The 22,173-nt window shown below is 45.0% G+C and overlaps 1 protein-coding gene across 1 annotated transcript; it reads left to right on the forward strand.

The window, feature by feature from the left end:
* The first annotated feature begins 38 nt into the window (after nucleotides 1-38).
* FBXO45 (F-box protein 45) lies at nucleotides 39-17,436 on the forward strand. The gene is made up of 3 exons (XM_084802184.1): nucleotides 39-486; nucleotides 9,300-9,656; nucleotides 14,297-17,436. Exons 1-3 carry the CDS (start codon nucleotides 187-189, stop codon nucleotides 14,480-14,482), a joined length of 843 nt encoding a protein of 280 aa, XP_084658310.1. The 5' UTR covers nucleotides 39-186; the 3' UTR covers nucleotides 14,483-17,436.
* The last annotated feature ends 4,737 nt before the right edge of the window (nucleotides 17,437-22,173 follow it).

The raw sequence follows: 22,173 nt of genomic DNA on the forward strand, positions 1-22,173 counted from the left end.
CCCTCAGTGAGGCGGGGCGCGCGGCGGACGCCCCCGGGCAGGGGCGGGAGCGGTGGAGGCGCGGGCGGCTGGCGCTGAAAGGGGCGGGCAGCTAGCCGCTCCGGTCTCTAAGGCGAGGCTTGGCCTCCCGTGCCGAGACGGGGCGAAGCGGCGGCAGCGGCGGCCCTCGGGCCGGCTGGTGAGGCGATGGCGGCGCCGGGTCCGGGGGCTGGGGCAGCCTCGGGCGGCGCGAGTGGCGGCGGCGCGGGCGCAGGCTCGGGGTCCTCCGGGGCGGGCGGCCGGCTGCCCAGCCGGGTGCTGGAGTTGGTGTTCTCCTACCTGGAGCTGTCCGAGCTGCGGAGCTGCGCCCTGGTGTGCAAGCACTGGTACCGCTGCCTCCACGGCGACGAGAACAGCGAGGTGTGGCGGAGCCTGTGCGCCCGCAGCTTAGCAGAAGAGGCTCTGCGCACGGACATCCTCTGCAACCTGCCCAGCTACAAGGCCAAGGTGAGGGAATCCCGGGCCACGTCGAAGCCCGGCTTTTAACCTGCCTGCCGCTCTCGGGGGTTTGGGGCGGGGTGGGGGTCCCTTCAAAGCTTGTGTCAGAGGTTTAACCTTATCATCCCGCCTTTCCACGGCTCCAGCCAGTCAATCAATACCTCTCTCACCCCTCTTCTCCGTAAAGATCCTTTCTTTGGCTTGAAGTTCTGCTACGTAACCCACCTCACTTTTTAAAATATTAGGTGGTTTCCCACCACTCAGTTTAATTACTCGTCCTACTTTCGACAGTCTCTGCTCCTAAAGACAGACCACCAGCCAGTACCCTTGGCTAAATATTTTCCTGGCCTCCAAGTCGACTGATGACATTAGTTCATCTCGGTTGCTTTAAGATGCGTTTAGTTGTTGGGATCTTTGCTTTCACCTCCCCTTTTCCCAGCTTTGATTAATAAGCACATTTTCATTATTTCCGCCCACGTTCTCTCAGGGTCCACAGTATTTAACGCTTCCAAGTTAGTATGAGGCATCCTGCTAACTAATTTGCAAGAAGGAGATTTTAGTATTACATCCTCCCATTGGCGCCGTTTAACTAATAAAACTGCCTTGTACCGCTGTTATTGATACCTTTTTCATAGTTCTACTCAGTTGATGTCTCTTCTGTCATTTAGCATGTTGATTGCTGTTTTGCTGGCGCTTTTCTTGTTGTTGTTGTCATCCTTGGTTCTTATGCCTTCATAACAAAGTTAGAATGCAGCGCATACAAACAAAGGGCCTTGGTTCCTTTAGATAGATGGTAGCTCTTCAGGAGAGCAGTCGCCAGGTGTGGGGATGCACACCTTTGATCCCAGCACTCCAGAGGCAAAGGCAAATGAGCCTCTTCAAGGCCAACCTGGTCTGCACAGCGAGTTCCAAGACAGCCAGAGCTATATAAAGGGAGGGACTGCCTCAAAACAAAAACAAGAAACACATGAGAGATGATAAATTCTGATCTGCAACGTGGTAAACATACCCATTTCCCTGCCTCGAGATAGGGTTTCACTGTGTCTGTCCTGGAACTCACCCCGTAGAACATATCCCTTTTTAAATGCTATCTTGCCAGTGATTGTCTAAGTAATTTTTTTTGCATGTGAAATAGATGCACCATTTCTTTTAATATATATGTATTGTAAATGTGTTTATACACACATATTTTATGTCTGTCTTTTTGGAGACAGGATTTCACTATGTAGCTCAGAGTATACTCTCAAAATTGTCACCTTTCTGTCTGTTTCTGTCAGAGTGTTGGGATTATGGTATAGGCTGCTGCTACTGCTTTATTTTTGTCTATTCAGGCAAATTTTGATGCGATAAGCGAAGGAACACTGCTGTTGAACATGTCTACTACCGGATAGATAGTCTTTCATTTTTTTCTGAGACACTTTGTGGCCCAAGCTGGTCTGGAACTTAACAGAAACCCACCTGTCTCTGTCTCCCAAGTCCTGAGACTAAAGTGCCACCACTCCTGGCAAGACTTTTTTGTATTTATGTGTGTGTGACTGTCAGTGCCCGCAGAGTCTAGAAGAGTGCCAACCTCTGCTGCTAGAGTTGCAGACAGATGTACCCCACCCAAACTGCTTGTTTTCTTGTTAAGTAAAAGAAAATCACTTGCCAGGATTGTATTTGTGCAGGGCGCATAGTCAATGGGCACTACTTGTATAAGTAATTTATGGGAGAGTTCAGAAGACTTCAATATTGTCCTACTTTGCTCGCTATTCAGTGTTTTTAACTTTAAAATAAAAAATTTTGGCCTTGGTGGGTCTTTTGTGAGATCAAGGCCAGCTAGAGCTACCAAAAAAAAATTTTTTTTTAATTTCCCTTAAGATTTGTTAATTTTATCATGTTTAAGGTTTCGGAGCCTGATACGGTGATGCACACCTAAACTCTCTGCACTGGGAGGCTGTGGTGGAAGCACCAACATGAATTTGAAGCCAGCTTGATGAATTTCAGGCTAGCCTGAACTACAGAGTGAAATCTTGTTTCAAAAAAACAAAGCAAAATAAATCAATACTTTTTTGGTTTTTTGAGACAGGGTTTCTCTGTGTAGCCTTGGCTGTCCTGGACTCACTTTGTAGACCAGGCTGGCCTCAAACTCACAGCAATCCGCCTGCCTCTGCCATCCAGTGCTGGGATTAAAGGCGTGTGCCACCACTGTCCCTCGTCTGTGTCGCCTTTTCTGTCCTGGAATCACTTTGTAGACCAGTCTGGCTTCAAACTCACAGAGATTTGCCTGCCTCTGTCTCCATCAGTACTAGGATTAAAGGTGTACGACACCACGCTCGGCTAAATGAATACTGTTTTTTACTTCTGATAGTTACGTGTATGTGAGTCGAGATTTAGATAAAGGGCTGGGGAAGACTTAGTGGGTAAGTTGCTTGCTGGGTAAGCTGGAAGTGGGTAAGTTGCCTGCTGGGTAAACTGGAGGGCCTGAGTTCAGATTTCCAGCACCCGTGAAAAAGCCAGCCTGGCATGCATCTGCAATCCCAGCGAGGGGCCCAGAGACCAAGTGAGCAAAGGAGGGAGCCAGCCAGTGTTCACACTGGGATTATGGGCCCCAGTAAGTACACACACTCACACAACCACACCTACGCAAAAGATTCACATAGCATGTCATAGATACTGTGTTCATACGAGTGAAGCATCTGTAGAAGTAACATGTCCCCCTTTGCCTGCTTACCCAGCTCTCCCTGCAAGCAGCGCAAGTTGATACGAGTTTTGTATATTTCCAGAGAGATTTAAGTTTTCTGAAGTTTCTAATACTTTGTTTAATTTTCTGCTGTGTTTAATGCAGCCACAAGATGGGCTTGTCCTTGTCCTGGGTTGTTTTAGGTGATGACTGTGAAGATGGAAGGTTAGTTTAGGAGGACTCAGAGAACCTAGAAGCCCTCAGACTAGTTGAGGGGAATGTATAGAAATAACTGACCCGTGGCACACATTGCTCCTTAGTGCAGTGTAGGAATACTGGAAGTGGAAAGAAAAAACGTAAGGGAGCTGGGAAGATGGCTCAGAGGTTAAGAGCACTGGCTGCTCTTCCAGAGGTCTTGAGTTCAATTCCCAGCAACCACATGGTGGCTCATAGCCATCTATAATGTGATCTGATGCCTTCTTCTGGCCTGTAGGTGTACATGCAGATAGAGCAGCCATACACATAAAACAAATAAATACACCTTTTTTGTTTTGTTTTGCTTTCCAAGACAGGGTTTCTCTGTGTAGCCTTGGCTGTCCCAGACTCACTTTATAGACCAGGCTGGCCTTGAACTCACAGCGATCCGCCTGCCTCTGCCTTCCCAGTGCTGGGGTTAAGGGCATGTGCCACCATGCCCGGCAAATAAGTAAATCTTAAAAAAGAAAAAAAAAAACTTCAAGAGTTGAGTGGAGAATTAGAAAAAGTTTGAGGTTAAGATGTTACGAAGCTGAACTTTAAGATGAGGTGGATTTGGGCTGGAGCGGTGGCTCAGAGGTTAAGAGCACTGGCTGTTCTTCTAAAGGTCCTGAGTTCAATCCCCAGCAACCACATGGTGGCTCACGGCCATCTATAGTGAGATCTTGTGCCCTCTTCTGGCATGTAGGCACACACACAAGCAGAATATTGTATAAATATTAAATAAATAAATCTTAAAAAAAAAAAGATGAGGTGGATTGAAACATTATGAAAAGCTGAGCAGAAGAACAAGGAAAGCAAAAATGCAAACTCTTACCAACACTTTGCTTTGTGGGGTTTCCAGTCTAGTCAAGGGCATGTGCGTGCGTGCGTGCGTGCGTGCGTGCGTGCGTGCGTTCTCTGCCTGCCTGCTTCTTTTTTTCAGTTCTAGGGATTGAATACGTGCTAGCTACACCCCCAGCCTGGGGGATAGTTATTAATCTGATAATTGCAGTTGTAAAACTGTGTATGGCAAGTTTATGAATGAGAGTTACATGCTGTTGTGAGTGTCAGTAATGGAGGCTTTTACTAGGCACGGGGGTCAGGAAGGCTTTCTTACCAGACATGATGCATACGCTCGGTGAGACCTAAAATACAAGGTTAGAGAGCCCAAGAGGAGCCTCTGAGGAGGGAATCTGGCTGCTGTGAGAGACAAAATGAGTGTCAGTGGTTGCCCTGAGAGAGCTCAGGTGATGCTGGTTTGAGTAAGATGAAAAGATATAGGACAAACTACAGTGAAGCCATTTCCAATTGGAAGCAAGAAAAGTGGCTGTGGGGATGGGAGGTTTAAACGTGGCTGTGGGGATGAGAGGTTTAAACGTGGCTGTGGGGATGGTGGTTTAAACGTGGCTGTGGGGATGGGAGGTTTAAACGTGGCTGTGGGGATGGTGGTTTAAACGTGGCTGTGGGGATGGGAGGTTTAAACGTGGCTGTGGGGATGGGAGGTTTAAACGTGGCTGTGGGGATGGGAGGTTTAAACGTGGCTGTGGGGATGGTTTAAACGTGGCTGTGGGGATGGGAGGTTTAAACGTGGCTGTGGGGATGGTGGTTTAAACGTGGCTGTGGGGATGGGAGGTTTAAACGTGGCTGTGGGGATGGTAGTTTAAACGTGGCTGTGGGGATGGGTGGTTTAAACGTGGCTGTGGGGATGGTGGTTTAAACGTGGCTGTGGGGATGGTGGTTTAAACGTGGCTGTGGGGATGGAGGTTTAAACGTGGCTGTGGGGATGGTGGTTTAAATGTGGCTGTGGGGATGGGAGGTTTAAACGTGGCTGTGGGGATGGGTGGTTTGATCTGACTGCAGTGTAGAGAGCAGGGTGCAAGAAGACTCTAGAGATGAGGTGGAGCAGTTAGAGAGTAGGCAGTGGAGACGGAGAGGACCGGACAGACGCAGGAGACGCGATCTACAGAACTTGATGGCTGTTCCTCCTGCTGCCTTAGACATGGCACTAGGATTTTAGGTCATCATAAATTAAAGTTGATTTTTTTCACTCAGAGAATATTAAGATATTGGGATTATCTATGTATTCTCTGAAATTTGTGGGATCAAACATTTTTTAAAAAGAATCTACAGAATTTGACAGTAGTTTTGAAGTAGAGATGAGGCAGGAGCATCTACGGAGGACTCCTAGCTATTTGCCTTACATAATGTAAGTAGCACTTGAGCTAGAGGTTAGGGGAATGGCAGCAAGTTCACCTGTGAGAGAGCAGAACTCATACTGTCGTTGAGATGCTCCACAGATTTCAGAGAGGCAGCTCCTGGTAGCCCAGGAGTAGAGGAAATGTAGGCTAAAGGCAGTATTTTCCAGAGGGACTGATGAAGGAACTGTGATGGTAAGGTGACCCTCAACTAGGTATGTCATGGAAGGCCTTCTGAAGCAGTTGTTTGGACTTGATTCTGCGAGTGGAAAAGCCATACAGGTTTGAACAGAAGAACAATGAAGTAAAAGCCGGGCTTTAAAAAGACGAGGCCTGAGATGCAGAGGACATAGAAGAGGGAAGGACACTGGCTGGGAGAGCTGCCGCAGAGGACAGCTCCACATGGGTGACAGCTGACAGGGCGGGTGAACCAAATAGAACTCCCAAGAGCCTGGGCAACAGCAGGACTAGATGAGGATAATACGATCCTGGTAGGTGTTGAGGTGGCTCATCGCGCCCTCCTCCTCCCCTTCCCTGCCCTCCTCCTCCCCTTCCCTCCCCTCCTCCTCCCCTTCCCTGCCCTCCTCCTCCCCTTCCCTGCCCTCCTCCTCCCCTTCCCTGCCCTCCTCCTCCCCTTCCCTACCCTCCTCCTCCCCTTCCCTGCCCTCCTCCTCCCCTTCCCTGCCCTCCTCCTCCCCTTCCCTGCCCTCCTCCTCCCCTTCCCTGCCCTCCTCCTCCCCTTCCCTGCCCTCCTCCTCCCCTTCCCTGCCCTCCTCCTCCCCTTCCCTGCTCTCCTCCCCCCCTTCCGTGCTGTAGCTCAGCACCAGGCCTGTGCTCCTCAGCGCTCATTCTACCGCTGAGCTACGCCATTTCCAGAAATGCTCACGTTTATTTATTTATTTATTTATGGTTTTTCAAGACAGGGTTTCTCTGTGTAGCCTTGACTGTCCTGGACTCACTTTGTAGACCAGGCTGGCCTCGAACTCACAGCGATCCTCCTGCTTCTGCCACCCGAGTGCTGGGACTAAAGGCGTGCACCACCATGCCCAGCAAATGTTCTTTTTTATAACTCAAGTTTTACCTGTCTCCACGTAGCATTGGTTATCCCAAATACTTCGCATCTAACTATACCTTAAATATCAGACTTATAGCCTAAGCTATTTTATTTTATTTTTTTTCTTCTTTTTCAGAAACAGACCTAGAGACAATTTGTTGAGAAAGGGAGATTTTTCTGGAGAATGAGGGTGGGCTGGTGAGCTAGGGAGATTGTGCACTCAAGACGCCCTACGGTAGGTCTCCATGCTGTGGAAATAGAAAATCGAGCTTGTTCAGAAACTGACTTTAATATTTGGTTTTGTTTTTTAAGATAGGGTTTGTTTCCTCGATGTAGCCGTGGCTGCCCTGGAACTCACTCTTGTAGACCAGGCTGGCGTCAAACTCAAAAGATCCCACCTGCCTCTGTTTCCTGAGTGCTGGGACTAAAGATCCCACCTGCCTCTGTTTCCTGAGTGCTGGGACTAAAGGCGCATTTGGCCTTAAAGTGTGTTACTTGGGCATTCCTGTGTTTTATTTGGAGTTTCCATTATCTGTTTGTGGCTCCCACTCTGCCTCCCTCCCTTAATGTCATGGTCCCCTGCAGTCAGATTGCTGGCCTGAGTGCAGCAAGAAACAGACTTCTAGCGAGCAGGCTTCATTTGAGCAGCCCCCCCCCCCCCCCGCCCCCCATGGTTTCCCTGGGTAACAAGAGCCCTGGTTTCTCGTATATCCTTGGCTATCACTGGGACAAAGGGAAGGATGAGTGCTCTGTCTGCATGAACACCTCCCCAGCACAAGAGGGCACCAGATCTCATTATAAATGGTTGTGAGTCACCAAGTGGTTTCTGGGAATTGAATTTAGACCTCTGGAAGAGCAGACAGTGCTCTTAACCTCTGAGCCGTCTCTCCAGCCTTTATTTTATTTTTTAGGCAGGGTTTCTCCATGTATCCCTGGCTGGAACTTACTCTGTAAAAACTAAGCTGTCCTTGAACTCAAAGATTAGCTTTCCCTTGAACTCCGGGCTCTTTTCTTGCCCTCTGATTCCTGTGTGCTGGGATTAAAGGTGTTCGCCACCACGTCTGGCTTCCATTTGGTTGAATTTGTGTGCTCTCTAGGTGGCTGAAACAATGAGCGTGGTGATGTAATACCTAGCAAGTAAACTGGGTCTCAGGTAGTTTGTGAGCACTAAAATCTTTCCTAAACTTTAGAGCTGCTATGACTAAGTTCTTTATATAATATTTCAACACACACACACACACACACACACACACACACACACACACACACACACACACACACACACACACTTCCCCCCTTGCCTATGCAGGGCCAGCACTCTATCAGTGAGCTCAGCCCTGATGTAGCTCCAAGATGGCCTCAATCTTGATATGTAGCTATGGACAGCCTTGAGCTTTGGCTCTCCTGCCTCTTCTTCCCCGGCAGTGATTACAGCACATACCACACTAGGCTGTAGTTCTTTTTGATCACAGCCTTGACAGTGTGGAAACTGTAGTACGTAAGTGTAAATAAAAGTAAAGAAGTAGCTTGCTGAATTTCCATACACATTTACACCGAGCTTTACCAGTGACTCATGACAAAGTTTCATGTTTACTGCACTCTGCCTCTGGCTGTTTCAAATCAATTACCATATGTCATTATTTCAGGAATTTCTCTAAAGTACAAGGATAGTTGTGTGTTTGATGGTTTAGGTTTATTTGTAGAAGTTACACTACAGTTTGGAATTTGGTCAATAAGGCTGTTGGATTTCTCACCTTTTCTTTGGACGGGTCTCTGTTTCCCATGTTCATCTAAAACTGGCTCAAGTATCAGTAAGGCCTGCAGGCATGTGTTACCATGCCTCACTCTAGCTCAGAATTATTTATAACAGGGCACAATATCTAATGCTAGTTTCCCATCCAGAAACCTTAGTCACTATTTGGAAATTGTGTGTTACTTAAAGTTAATAATCTTACTATTTATAAACACAAAGCCTCAGGTTTTTTTGTTTTTGTTTTTGTTTTCGAGACAGGGTTTCTCTGTGTAGCCTTGGGTATCCTGGACTCACTTTGAACTCACAGCAATCCGCCGGCCTCTGCCTCCCGAGTGCTGGGGTTAAAGGCCACCATGCCTCAGGTTTTTTGGTTTGGGCCAAAGGAGAGAGATGAGGTTTCATAAGTAGCCCAGACTGACCTTGAATTTTCAATCCTGCTTCAGCATCCCAGAGGGTTGAGATCACAGGTGTGAGCCACCACATTTAGCTTGTTGCCTTTTTTGTTTTGGTTTGGTTTTGGTTTTTCAAGACAGGGTTTCTCTATGGAGCCCTGGCTGTCCTGGACTTACTTTGTAGACCAGGCTAACCTCGAACTCACAAAGATCTGCCTGCCTCTGCCTCCCGAGTGCTGGGATTAAAGGCATATGCCACCACGCCCAGCTGCTTGTTGCCTTTAAAAAAAAATTATTATGTATATAGTGTTCTGCCTGCATGTACACCTACAGGCTAGAAGAGAGCACCAGATCTCATTACAGATGGCTGTAAGCCACTGTGTAGTTGCTGGGGCTTGAACTCAGGACCTCTGGAAGAGCATCCAGTACTCTTAACCTCTGAGCTATCTCTCTAGCCCTAGCTTGTTGCATTTTAATATTGAAGAAAAATCAAACTTACTCTTTTTTGTTCTGTTTCTTACATTTTTAGGTACGTGCTTTCCAGCATGCCTTCAGCACGAATGACTGTTCCAGGAATGTCTACATCAAGAAGAATGGCTTCACGTTACACCGGAACCCCATCGCTCAGAGCACCGACGGTGCAAGGACCAAGATTGGTTTCAGTGAGGGCCGCCATGCCTGGGAAGTATGGTGGGAGGGCCCTTTGGGCACTGTGGCAGTGATAGGGATTGCTACGAAACGGGCCCCCATGCAGTGCCAAGGCTATGTTGCCTTGCTGGGGAGTGACGACCAGAGCTGGGGCTGGAATCTGGTGGACAATAATCTACTACATAATGGGGAAGTCAATGGCAGTTTCCCACAGTGCAACAATGCACCAAAATATCAGGTGAGAAGTGCTGCTTTCTCAGTATCAGCCATTTTGAATAACACCTTAGTTTGTTTAAAACATGAACTTTTTTTATATATAAGTTTTTGTCTTTGTTTTGGCAATTTTTAAATAAATGGTACAATGTTGTATGTCAGTATTTTTTTTTCTTTTCTACTGCTTCTTTTGTTTGTTTGTTTGTTCTTGGTTTTTTTCGAGACAGGGTTTCTCTGTATAGCTTTGGCTATCCTAGACTCACTTTGTAGACCAGGCTGGCCTCGAACTCACAGTGATCCGTTTGCCTCTGCCTCCTGAGTGCTGGGATTAAAGGCGTGCGCCACCACTCCTGGCTTTCTCAGTATTTCCTAATGCATTATTTGAGCAATCCATCTTTGCTCTGGACCAGAAATTGCCAAGCTTTTTCTGTACAGGCCAAAGAGTAACTGTTTTAGGCCTTGCTGTTGGTGTGTCCCAGACACACTTCCAGCTCTGTTGGTTCAGCATCGCATCAGCTCTAGGTAATGTGAACGAAGAAGCATCGTCTGCTGGAAAAGACCTCATCTATGCTGCAAGACTAGACTGCCCAAGAGCTGCAGTGTGTTGGTTCATGTGCGCTTGTCATCTTTCCTGGGTCATGAAACATCCAAGATGTTTTTGTTTTGTTTTTCTGGTCACCTCACCACAGCAAATGCATGTGTGTACATACACATGCACAGTCACTCTCTGCTCCTTACTAATGTGTGCATTCAGAGTCCCTGGAGGTGTCAGTGTTTTCTATAGCGACAGACACGTTCAGGCAAATGGCTGTTTTTCATATCTTATATGTTTTTAAACTTTATGGTATGGGTATGGGTGTTTTGTCTGCATGTATGTCTGTACCGTGTGCATGCCTGGTGCCCTCGGAGTATAGAAGAAGTCAGATCTTCTAAAATTGTAGTTACAGACATTGTAAGCCATTCTGTGGGTGCTGGGGATTGAACCTGAGTCCTCTAGAAGAGCCAACAGTGTTCTTAACTGCTAAATCACCTCTCCACCCTTATTCCATCTTAATGTCTAACACTCATTTGATTCTAGAATCAAAATTACAATCCTTGTGTCTTAAAGCCATTTATTATAGATTTGGGAAAGTGTAAACCAACAGTTCAAAAAGATTCTAAAGATTGGGTTGGAGAGTTGGCTCAGTAGTTAAGAGTACTTGTTGCTTTTCCAGACTTCAGTTCCCATCACCTGCCTGCCTTGGGCAGCCCACAACTGCTTCTAACTCCAGCTCCAGGGAATAAGTCTCCCACCTTTTGCCTCTGTGGGCACCTGCATACATTTGCAGACACATATGCACACAAATTTTTTTTTTAATGTATACAGTGTTGTGCCTGTAAGCCAGAAGAGGGCACCAGATCTCATTACAGATTGTTATGAGCCACCATGTGGTTGTTGGGAATTGAACTCAGAGTCTTTAGAAGAATACCAGTGGTGTTCTTAACCTTTGAGTGTTCCCTCCAGTGCTCCCACCCCATCTCATTTATTTATTTATTTATTTATTTGATTTTTCGAGACAGGGTTTCTCTGTGTAGCCTTGGCTGTCCTGGACTCACTTTTGTAGACCAGGCTGGCCTCGAACTCACAGAGATCCGCCTGCCTCTCGAGTGCTGGGATTAAAGGCGTGTACTGCCACCGCCCAGCTTCCTATTCCTCATTTAAAATACATCTTTTGGGGCTGGAGAGATGGCTCAGAGGTTAAGAGCACAGCCTGTTCTTCCAAAGGTCCTGAGTTCAATTCCCAGCAACCACATGGTGGCTCACAACCATCTATAATGTGATCTGGTGCCCTCTTCTGACCTGCACGCACACATGGGGGCATAATACTGTATAAATAATAAATAAATAACGTCTTTAAAAAAATAAAAATAAAATATATCTTTTTATTTTAAATGTGTAAAAGCCTTGAGGAAATGTAGATTTCATATTTTGGAGCCACAGGTAGCCAAAATCTCAAGTTTCAGTAATGCTTCCAGGGGCTGGTAAGATGCCTCAGTGGTTAAGAAGACTAGCTGCTCTTGCAGAGGACTGCAGGTCCAAGTCCCAGCACCCATGGCAGCTCACGACCAACTGTCCAGAACTCTAGTTCCCAGGGATCTGATGACCTCTTCTGGCCTTTACAGGAAAAACACCCATCCACATTTAAAAAAAAAAATATAGTAATAAAATTATCAGCTCTGCTACACTAATGTAAATGGTAAAAAGATCCATCAGTTTTCTGAAGTGCAAAAAACTGCAAGGTTTTCTTTCATAAACTCACTTTCTTGTTGTCTGTTTAGGTTCTGTATGTATCCTACAGAGAGGAATGTACAGTCTCTCTCTCTTTTTTTTTTTAAATATTTATTTATTATGTATACAGTGCTCTGTCTGCATGTATACCTGCAGGCCAGAAGAGGGCATCAGATCACATTATAGATGGTTGTGAGCCACCATGTGGTTGCTGGGAATTGAACTCAGGACCTTTGGAAGAGCAGGTACTGCCCTTAACCACTGAGCCATCTCTCTCTCCAGCCTGGAATGTGCAATCTTATCACTTCAGGTGCACAACAGGGCCTGGTGGTTCATGTCTGTAATCCCAGCTCTTAGGAGGCAGAAGCAGGTGGATCTCTGTGAGTTCAAGGCCAGCCTGGTCTACAGTGCAATCTAGGACAGCCAAGGCTACACAGAGAACCTCTGTCTCAAAAACCAAACAAAACAAAAGCAACAAAAAAAGAAAAAGCTGATGTCCTTGTTTTCAGTGTTTTATTTCCATTTTGTTTTGGGTTTTGTTCCTGAGTGCTGGAATTAAAGGTGTATGTCCCAGTGCTTGGCACTCTGTCCTGTGTATTTGCATAATTCTATTGTTCTAGCTTCATGCCCAGCCAATTTATTGTACCATTTTGACTAATGAGATGTGGTTATTGTAGGTTTTAGATCCAGATTTCATTTGCTTTCTTTTCTGTCTCTCTTTGGACATATTTTGAATATCTGTAATATACTAATATATATATGTGTGTATATAACTTCACAGTTATATATACACACACATATATAATAACTATAAATACTTTGAATTATTTGTCAAATTAGAAAACCTTGGTCTAGGTTGAGTCTCTTTTAATTTCCCACCACTTTGAGATTCATACTTTTCCTATTTTATTCCGGTGATTTTTTTTTTTAAACTGAAAGTTGGATGTGTGGGTAAGGTATATTAATAACTCTGGATGTCTTTTTTTCCTAGAAACTGCTGTATTCTTCAGTACATGCAGGTTTTCTAGTCAAGGTGGACATTAACCTGCTGGGTCTTGTCAAGGCTGTAAACCCCATGCCCCTGTGGTGTGCAGCAGCACCTTTTGGCTCTGGTCTTCTAGGCCTGTCTGCTTGCTCGTCTGCCTCCCTGGGAGCTTCTCATGCTGTCTCTGGGCTCTCATGTCGTTGGGTGGAGTTTGTGTTCACTCGTTTCCACACTGTCTGGTTCTGCCTTCCATTCCCCTGACACCCCCAGATAGTGTAGCCCAGTATAGTTTTGGCTGTCATAGAACTGACACCAACACTAGTGACACCCGTGCTTCCCAGTTCGTTTACTGTGAACATACATGCTGTCTGTCCCAAGGTGAAGCAAATGTGAGAATTTCAGCAGGGTTAGTTGTGTCTTCTTAATCTGTTGCAAAATAGGGCTCATTTCTGAGGCTGAAGGAAGGACTCTGGCTTAATAAACAGTGTTGCCTGACGGAGCAGGAACAGTGTTCTGTTTGTATTGTTTGGTAGGCATGGTAAAGAAAATTTAGAAGACAGTAAGATTGGATATGTTTGTGGTCAAATTGGGCAGAGAGTGGACAAAAGCAGGTGTTGTCAGTCATTTATGACAGGAAATAAATGAAGGAAAGTTAAATAACAGAATTACCATAATCAGGAAGTATTAAATTAAATTGTGTTATTTCCCCCCTTTGGAGACAGGAGCTCATGTAGCTTAGCTGGCCTTGGTCTCACACTGTAGCCAATGGTGACCTTGAACTTCTGCCTTCTTACTCCCACCTCACCAGTGCTGGGTTGCTAGCATGCACCATCATTCCCAGTTTGTGTGGTGCTGGGGTTGAACCCAGAGCTTTGTGCATGCTGGGCAAGCAGCCTGTCAGAGGAGCTCTGTGGCTAGCCCTGCTGCCACTCTTCAGCATACAGTGTAGCGTTCCTTTATAGTTGTAAACTATAAAGGTGACACAGGCTTGCTGTTTCAGCTTTCAAAAGGGAGAAAGCTGGATGTATTGAGGTTGCAGTGTAAACAGGCAGTGCTGCTGTTCTTTTATAAGCCAGGCATGGTGGCATAGGCTCACGCCTTTAATCCTCTGCACTTGGGAGGCAGACAGGTGGATTCAAGGCCAGCCTTGTCTACAGAGTGAATTCCAGGACTGTGAGGGCTACACAGAGAAGCCTTGTCTCAAAATCCAAAAAGAAAATCAAGATAAGCATTTGTGTTAAGAATAGTGTTCCTTCTTCAAGCTGTTTACCCCATCCAGAAATCCCCTTCTGGCTTGCAGAGATAACTTAGAAGATAGAGATTTTTTGTACTTTTCCTCTTTCTAATTTGTATAATTTCTTGAGATGGCCTTTGGTGGGGCCCCTGCTAACCATGTGCTGTCTGTTTACAGATAGGAGAGAGGATCCGAGTCATCCTGGACATGGAGGATAAGACTTTAGCTTTCGAGCGTGGGTATGAGTTCCTGGGGGTTGCCTTCCGAGGACTTCCAAAGGCCTGCTTGTACCCAGCAGTCTCTGCAGTGTATGGCAACACAGAAGTGACTTTGGTGTACCTTGGAAAACCTTTGGATGGATGACAGTGGCTTTCTGGGAAGGAGGACAGTGGAGAAGAGATCTGCTTGTGGAAAGTGGAACCATGAAGTGATAGTCTCATGTGTGCATGCCCAAGAAACATCCCGAGAACACATGAAGTTGAGAACTGGAGAAGCAGCTCTGCAGCAGACATGATCGCAGTGTTCCCTCTCTCCACTGGGCCAGAAAATCCTCAGGGTTGCAGTGGGCTGAGTGGGCAGTTGACATGCATGTTGCCGCAGTTAGCAGTGTGTTGCTTCCAGCTTAGAGGTGAGCGCCTAGAGGTGCTGTAGAGGGAATCGCAAGACTGACTTGTGGTGTTTATGGAGAAGGCTCCGTCCCATCTTACAACTGCCTGTTTTTTCTCCGGTCCCTTTATTTCCAGTCAGCTTGACTTTAGAAAGTATGAAACTGGCTGGGTTTTATTTAATATTTTTAATATATCGAGAAGCATGGTCTGCCTGGACTGCACTTCTCTAGCAACGAGAAACAAAATTGTGCAGCTATTTTAAAAGTTGTATATATATTGTGTGTAAAAACTGTAAAGAAAAGAAAAAGGACAAAGGGATTGCTTTGTTCTAGTTCAATTTCGTAAAAATCACTACATGGTACAAAATTAGAGTGACATTTGGGGACAGTATGGTAACACAAGAAGAGGAGACATGTTATGCTGGGTCATTTGATAATGTTTTGGGCTTATAGTCCATGGCTCTAACAATTATGATAAAGGTTCCTCAATTGGCTGAAGACTGGGAAAGCAGATCTACTTATAATTATGCATATGCTAGCCAGGCTGATTCAGACGTAATAGGAATGTGTGTCCCTTGGCATCTGGCTTTAGTTTTGGCCTTCTGAGAAGACTGGTCCCCACACAGAACAGTCCCAGCTGCTCTCACAGGACTCAGTATGGGCACCATTAGCATAAACCCTGGGAGAACACATGGTCAGCGGTTCCTTTATTTCCTAACTTTATAATGCTGTAGATGTTATGAAGAATTTTTAATTTCATATTGTTTACATTATACAACAATTGAAGCCTCAAAGTCTCCACTTGGGCTGTCAACAAAATGTTTACTCACCCATCTGATCAGGGCCAGCCTGAAGCAGGGAAGGCTATTTATTCTTAGTCACCTAGGCATTGCCCCCATGGGACTTAATGCTGAATACTGCAGGTTGGCAACAATTCGAAAGTTTCGTTGGAAAGAATTGAATGTTATTTCCTATTTTGACCCATAAACCTTCTCACTAACACTCTCTGGAATTAATAATCTACACATGAGCTGAGGTGTTCTTGTTTGTTTGTTTTCTTTTATTAGAACAGAAACATTTTTCTGTATTAAAGTATAATTAATGTGGTTCAGATACATAAGAACTGATGAAGGCAAGTAAAATCTTTGTACTTTTTACATGATTGCTGTATGTATATTTTGTTCTAAATCTAATAAAATTAGGGACAGTGAGCAGCTTCTTGGGGTCCTTGAGAACTAAACTTGTCAGTACTGCTGTGGAGCAGGAGTCTTCAGCCTTAGGTCAGTCTGTAGTTGCCTCCTGAAAGGGTCACAGGGATTTATTGTGTACTTGTTATGTTGCTTGAAAAAGAACCGTATTAAAGATTCTTTTGATAATCTGTATCGAGAAGAAACCTTGTACAAGATGGAATTCTATGTTAAACTTCTTAGGGAAGCTATCTGGCCCAGAAATTGTCTTGTTTTTCTTGTTTCTTGTTTTGCTTTGTTTTTCTGGTCTAGAACAACTCAATTTGGTGGCGTTTAAAAAATGATTAAGTCCTGGTTAAGGGTGAGGCTGACTAGTTAAGAGGTGATGGCAGTCCGTACACACTTGCCACACTGTTGGGTTGTGACGAATCCTCCAGCTTCTCATGAGTTTGGTTTATAGCTTCTGCTTTTGTCTTGTCCGTAAATGTTCACTTGCAACAAATTTTTGAAGGTGCTGACTGGAAAACGAAATCACATGGTTACTTATTCCTTATTGAACCTAGAATTGGATAACTGCTTAACTATTTAACACCAAGCCATTCTCCTCTCTGTGTTTTGTTTTGTTGATTTTTAAAGACTGGTTCTCACTGTGCATCTCAAGTTGTTGTTGAGCTCAGAGATGTGCGCGCATCAGTCTCCCCAGCGCTGGGACTGGAGCTGGGCGCTGCCGTTCCCAAACAACAAGCCATTCTTAGCTCAAAGATCTGAGTGTTCCTAGATTAGGGTGAACATCAAGAGAGTAGAGAACTTCCATTTATAGCCTGATCTGTTTGTTACTAGGGACCAGTAGTGGCTGTCCAGATCATTAAGGCAAACTGTGCAGTGTTGACGGAGGCCATGATCTCACTGGTACTTAAGGAGCACAAAGAGGAACACAGTTGTACCTGAAGACCGAGCATAAACCACTAAATCACTGCCCCTCAAGCTTGGCTGGATTTTGGAATGCTTAAAAATACTAAAGCTCGGGCTCCATGTCCTGACTCTGGTGTTGGGACTAGGATGTGTTCTGACCACAAGGATTTAAAATGCCCTCGTTTCAGAATGCTGCCAAAGGTTGAGGGTACTTGTGCTGAATTTTGCCTAGAGTTTTTTCATCTGCAAAGTAGGAAATCTTGCTCCCCTCATTACCTCACAAGGACACAGAGGGTACAAGAGATAACACAGAGTGTTAGTGTTGTGGGGGAAGTGCTGCAGAAATGCAAGTATTTGTTACATTTCAGTTGCAGCTGTGATCAGGAAAACATGTAATTGAATTTGTTGTTGTCGTGGGAGCTCTTGTGTCATCCTTTGAGGAAGCATGCAGGGGTGAACAAACATTAATTACTATTACTCACATGCACCATGGTCTTCTGTCCTACTTGAGATAGGCTGTTATTATTTGGATTTTCATAGGAAAGAAATATTAAGGCTGAATTCTGTAATACTCATTGGCTCATATTTCATTAAAAAGTTCATACAAGGAATTCTGTGTCATTTCATAGTTGCCATTTTATTTTCATTGTTGACTTGAGTGTCAGGCCATTTCTTTCATCTCTCATTTTTACTCAAATAAGCTTAAATACAGATTTGACAAAGCATCGGAAGCAAGTTCATTTGGTCCAGCTGAGTGTTTGAGATAGCTCCGAACCAAGTACCTCCTGCCTCTTGGGTCAGACTTGACTGGGAAGCTTGAAAAACAGCAAAGACCTAAACTTTCCAGAAATTATAGTTAACTCCATCATTTTTATATCTTAATCATTTTAAGAAATAACAGTTGGATGAGACAGAAATTAAGGAGTTTTCACAAATATTAGTATTGAAAGGATTCCGTAAGACAAGACAGCCATGGCTGAGACTGTGGGAAAGGCCACTTTGATGATGGCTAGAATAGTCTACATCAAACCCAAATGTTGCTCTCATAACATTTTCCTCAGTCCCCTCAATGGAGTCTCTCCTTCCTTGCAATTTCCCTGGTTTTATTTTTTAATACATACTTGGCTCAAACCGTGGGCTTTACACCCTGCTCATAAGTGTTAATTATTTACTGGTGTCCAGCTCTCCTGTACAAATACAGCATCTTGGGTGAACTGTTTGTGCTTCATCTCTAAGCCTAGTGAGTAGGAGGTTCCCATGCTTTCTGTGAGAAAGAAAAATAGGAACAAAGACTTCTGAATGTACATACCAGAGTCTAAGCAAAGACAGCTGAGGAAGAAATTCTGTAGTAAGATGGCTCCCAGGAGAAGCAGGAAGGCGGAGGATGCGAATCTGAGCCGGTGAAGCAGTTGTTGTCAGTGCTTTTTGCCCAACTCCTTTACTCAGAAATACTGGTAAGATGACTTTCTAGTTCCTGATACAGATTTGATACTTGTTTCGAATAGACGTGAAACTGTTGTATTTTAATTTAGGGGTGTTGGTGGTGGAGGGGTCTGTTTTGCCTTAGCTTCCTAATGAAAGGTTAAAACTAGGGCTGGCAAGATGGCTCAGCAGGTAAAGGTACTACCCACCAAGGCCTATGACCTGTGTTTGATCTCTGGCACCCAAATAGCTGGAAGGAGAAAGCCAGCTTCCAAAAGTTGCCCTGCACATGCAGGCTGTGGCCCACATGGGCATGCACACTTGCAGACAAATTAAAATGTAAAAGTAAACAAAATGAAAAAAACTGTCTGCATAGAGATCTTGTTCAGTGGTAGAGTGCTTGCCTAGCATGCGCAAGGACCTGGGTTCAACCCCCAGCACCATGAATAAATAACAAAATGTTAATGTCCAAAGTTTAGTTCTAAGCATATTACAATGGGAGTCGGCTAGACATCTTTGTTTTATCATGGCTGACTTGTTTCCTTTCCCAATCTGTGTTTAGAGAGATTTTACTTTCTGTGCTCCTTTGTTGACATGCATGCGTTGTAGGAATGATGGGTTTTTGTTAACGCTGTTTTCATCTCCATATCATCCACTTTGGTCTCACGCATTCTGACATTGTTCCCATTACCTCTGTCCTCCCTCCAGCCCTTCTACTCTGATGTCACATGTGTGTGCATTTAAGTCTAGACTCTGCATTTGATGGAAAATGCAGTCTTCAAGTCACCATTTTTTTATGGGTTTTGTGGTAGGGACTCACTCTGGAGTGGAGCAGACTGGTCTTGAATTTGCATCTGTCATACAGCCTATAGCTCTAGAGTACTGGGATTACAGACGTGCTACAGCGTCACTTTTGAAGGAAAGAAGGCTTTAAAATTGGGATGAATGGGCTGAAGAGATTGCTGGCTCAGAGGCTCAATTCCCAGCAGCCACATAATGAGATCTGGTGCCCTCTTCTGGCCTCCAGGCATACATGCAGGCAGCATACTGTATAAGTAATAAATAAATCTTTTTTAAAAATTTAAAAAAAATATTGGGATGAACATTGTCAGTCTTCTTCAGAAGCCAAAGGGGAATCAATCTAGCTAGATTCCCAGAGTGGTGAAGGCGCACACACATGGTCATTTCCTGAAAGCTGAAGCATTTGGGAGCAGCTGAGTGCTGTCCAGAGCACAAACTCCAATGAACTCCAGGGCTCTGCAGCCATCATGTGGAAGTGACAATTCCCCACATGCTTTTTATGTGCTTTATGTGGCCAGCTTTGACATTGTGAAAGTTCTCTCCAACTACCCTGCAGTTAGCTACCTAGAAAGAATAAAAAATCAGAAAAGTTAACAGTATTGATTAAATATTTTGCAGCACCTATTACATGCTGGGCTTATGCCAGCTACTGTGATATACATAGAAAGAAGCGAACAAAGCTAGAAGTAACAGTCTGTTGTTCTGCAGTTGCTCCAAAGTTAGATGTGAAGATGGCCACAACACCAAAGGGACCTATTCATGGGCTCCCCTGTGGCAAGGAGAATGGGTACTCTAAACCGGGAAGGATGAGGTCTAGATAGAGCCTCAAGTGATGAAAGGATGGACCAAGGCAGATAGCAGTCTGTGTAGTGATGCAAGCTCTAGGGAGTAGCTAGGAACTACATGCTGGAGAAGTGGTGAGTCTAGTACCAAGATATTGAGGTCAGAACTTAGCTGTCAAACTAAGGGCTTCAGGCTTCATGAGTTTCATGGAGAAGCCGTTCAGAGGTCCGTAGCAGGGTCACAGCGCGATCCACAGTACAATCCTATGAATATTCCACCTGCAAAAAGTAACAGGAGGTCAGGACAGGAAATGATTGAGACATAACTAAGGTGACTAAGGATCGGAAGGTGGGAAGTGTTGAGATAGTCTGAGGGGATTGGGATGACTCAATTGGTAGTGTTTGCTGTGGAAGCAGTCTTGAGCATTACCTGTTAGCCTGTATCTGTTAGCCCAGTGCTTCGGGGTGCAGGATGGGAGGCAGGGATCCCTTCAGCTTGCTGGCCAAACGGCCAGTCTAGCCATGTCAGTGGAGTCCAAGGTTCAGGGAGAGTTCCTGTCTCAGAAAATAAGGTGGAAAACTAAAGAAGACACCCACCGTTGACCTCTGGCCTACACTGTTTTCTTTCTGTTTCTATTGCTGTGGTAAACACCATGGCCAAAAACAGCTTGGGGAGGAAAGGCTAAGTTCAGTGTTAATGTTATTTTTTTTTTTTTTTAAATAAAACTATGGCTTTTTCCCCTCAGTTTCTCTCTTAATCTGGCTATCACACAAGTAATTGAGACTTTATTATATTGTCTTAAGTTTCACAGCACAGTCCTGAGAAGTATTTTTGTTGTTGTTGTTTGGTTTTTTGAGACAGGGTTTCTCTGTGTAGCCTTGACTGTCCTAGACTCACTTTGTAGACCAGGCTGACCTCGAACTCACAGCGATCTGCCTGCCTCTGCCTCCCGAGTGCTGGGATTAAAGGCGTGCACCACTGAGCAGTATTCTTAACCCTCTAACCTAATCTGGTTTCCTCCCAGCATACATCCCAGAGGTAATTGCACTTTGTAGCTTTCCTTGTTCCAGCTCCTCTCCTGATATTTCTTTGACCTCGCTCTTGGCCACATCCCCTACTTCCTTTTGTAACTCCTCCTCTTCTGGCTGGCAGGAAGTCCAGCCCTATTCCCGCCTCTGCTCAGCGATTGACTATAAGCTGCTTTTATTGGCATACCAGGAGACAATTGGGAGCAATCTTTACATAACATTGAGACAGGAAATTCTCAGAACAAGGTTACAACCAGATCTGGGGTAGGGGTAGGGGTTGTGGATCAGTACACAATAACCTTGTGCCTACATTTCAGTTTACAGTTTATAGTCCCAACATAAAGAGAAGCCAGGGCAGCAACCTAGGGGCAGAAACTGAAGTAGAGGCCTTGAAAGAACTCTGCTTGCTGCCTTGCCCCACATAGGCCGCTCTGCCTGCTTATATCCAGGACCACCTGTCTGGGCGTGTCACTACCCACAAAGAGCTAGACCATCCTACATTACTCATTAATCAATAAAATACACTAGAGACCACTGTAGGCAAATCTTTTCTTTTTCTTTTTCTTTTTTTCCCCCTCTCGAGACAGGGTTTCTCTGTGTAGCCTTGGCTGTCCTGGACTCACTTTGTAGACCAGGTTGGCCTTGAACTACAGATATCCTCCTGCAACTCACAGATATCCTCCTGCTTCTGCCTCCTGAATGCTGAGATCAAAAGCATGTGCCACAACGCCTGGCCTGGCTGTACAGGCAAATTTTTAAAAATATTTAATTTAATTTTTAAAATTTATGTGTATTGGTGTGAGAGTGTCAAATCTTGGAGTTATAGACAGTTGTGAGCTGTGTACAGGCAAATCTTATGGATGCATTTTCTCAACTGAATCCTGTTCTCCAAATGGCTCTAGCTTATGTCAAGTTGACAAAATCTAGTCAAGATAACATAGATGCACGAACACACGCACACATTAACATCTACCTATACACATATAAAACAAAAAGTAAGTGGACAGCCGGGCATGGTGGTGCATGCCTATACTGGGAGGCAGAGGCAGGCCTGTGTGTTTGAAACCAGTATGGTCTACAAAGCGAGTCCAGGACAGCCAAAACTACACATTGAAACCCTGTCTCAAAAAACCAAATCCAAAACCAGACAAACAAATGAAAACAAAGACTTGGCAGCCAGATGCTGGGGTGAAAGCCTGCTAGCTCAGAGAGGTAGAGAAAGCACCCACCTGATCTTCCTGCTTAGCTGATGTCCCAGAAGGAAAAAATCAAAAGCCTTTCCTGCTCCACACTCTTAAACACCCTTCAACCCCA

Source organism: Acomys minous (assembly GCF_964271855.1).
Source record: "Acomys minous genome assembly, chromosome: 11".
Classification (NCBI taxonomy): Eukaryota; Metazoa; Chordata; class Mammalia; order Rodentia; family Muridae; genus Acomys; species Acomys minous.

Excerpts from the sequence above, each read along its gene's own strand:
- FBXO45 (XM_084802184.1), top strand. The coding sequence starts at position 187 with ATGGCGGCGCCGGGTCCGGGGGCTGGGGCAGCCTCGGGCGGCGCGAGT. Across the intron at positions 487-9,299 it reads TGCCCAGCTACAAGGCCAAG|GTACGTGCTTTCCAGCATGC; the intron begins GTGAGGGAATCC and ends TTACATTTTTAG. Across the intron at positions 9,657-14,296 it reads ACAATGCACCAAAATATCAG|ATAGGAGAGAGGATCCGAGT; the intron begins GTGAGAAGTGCT and ends GTCTGTTTACAG.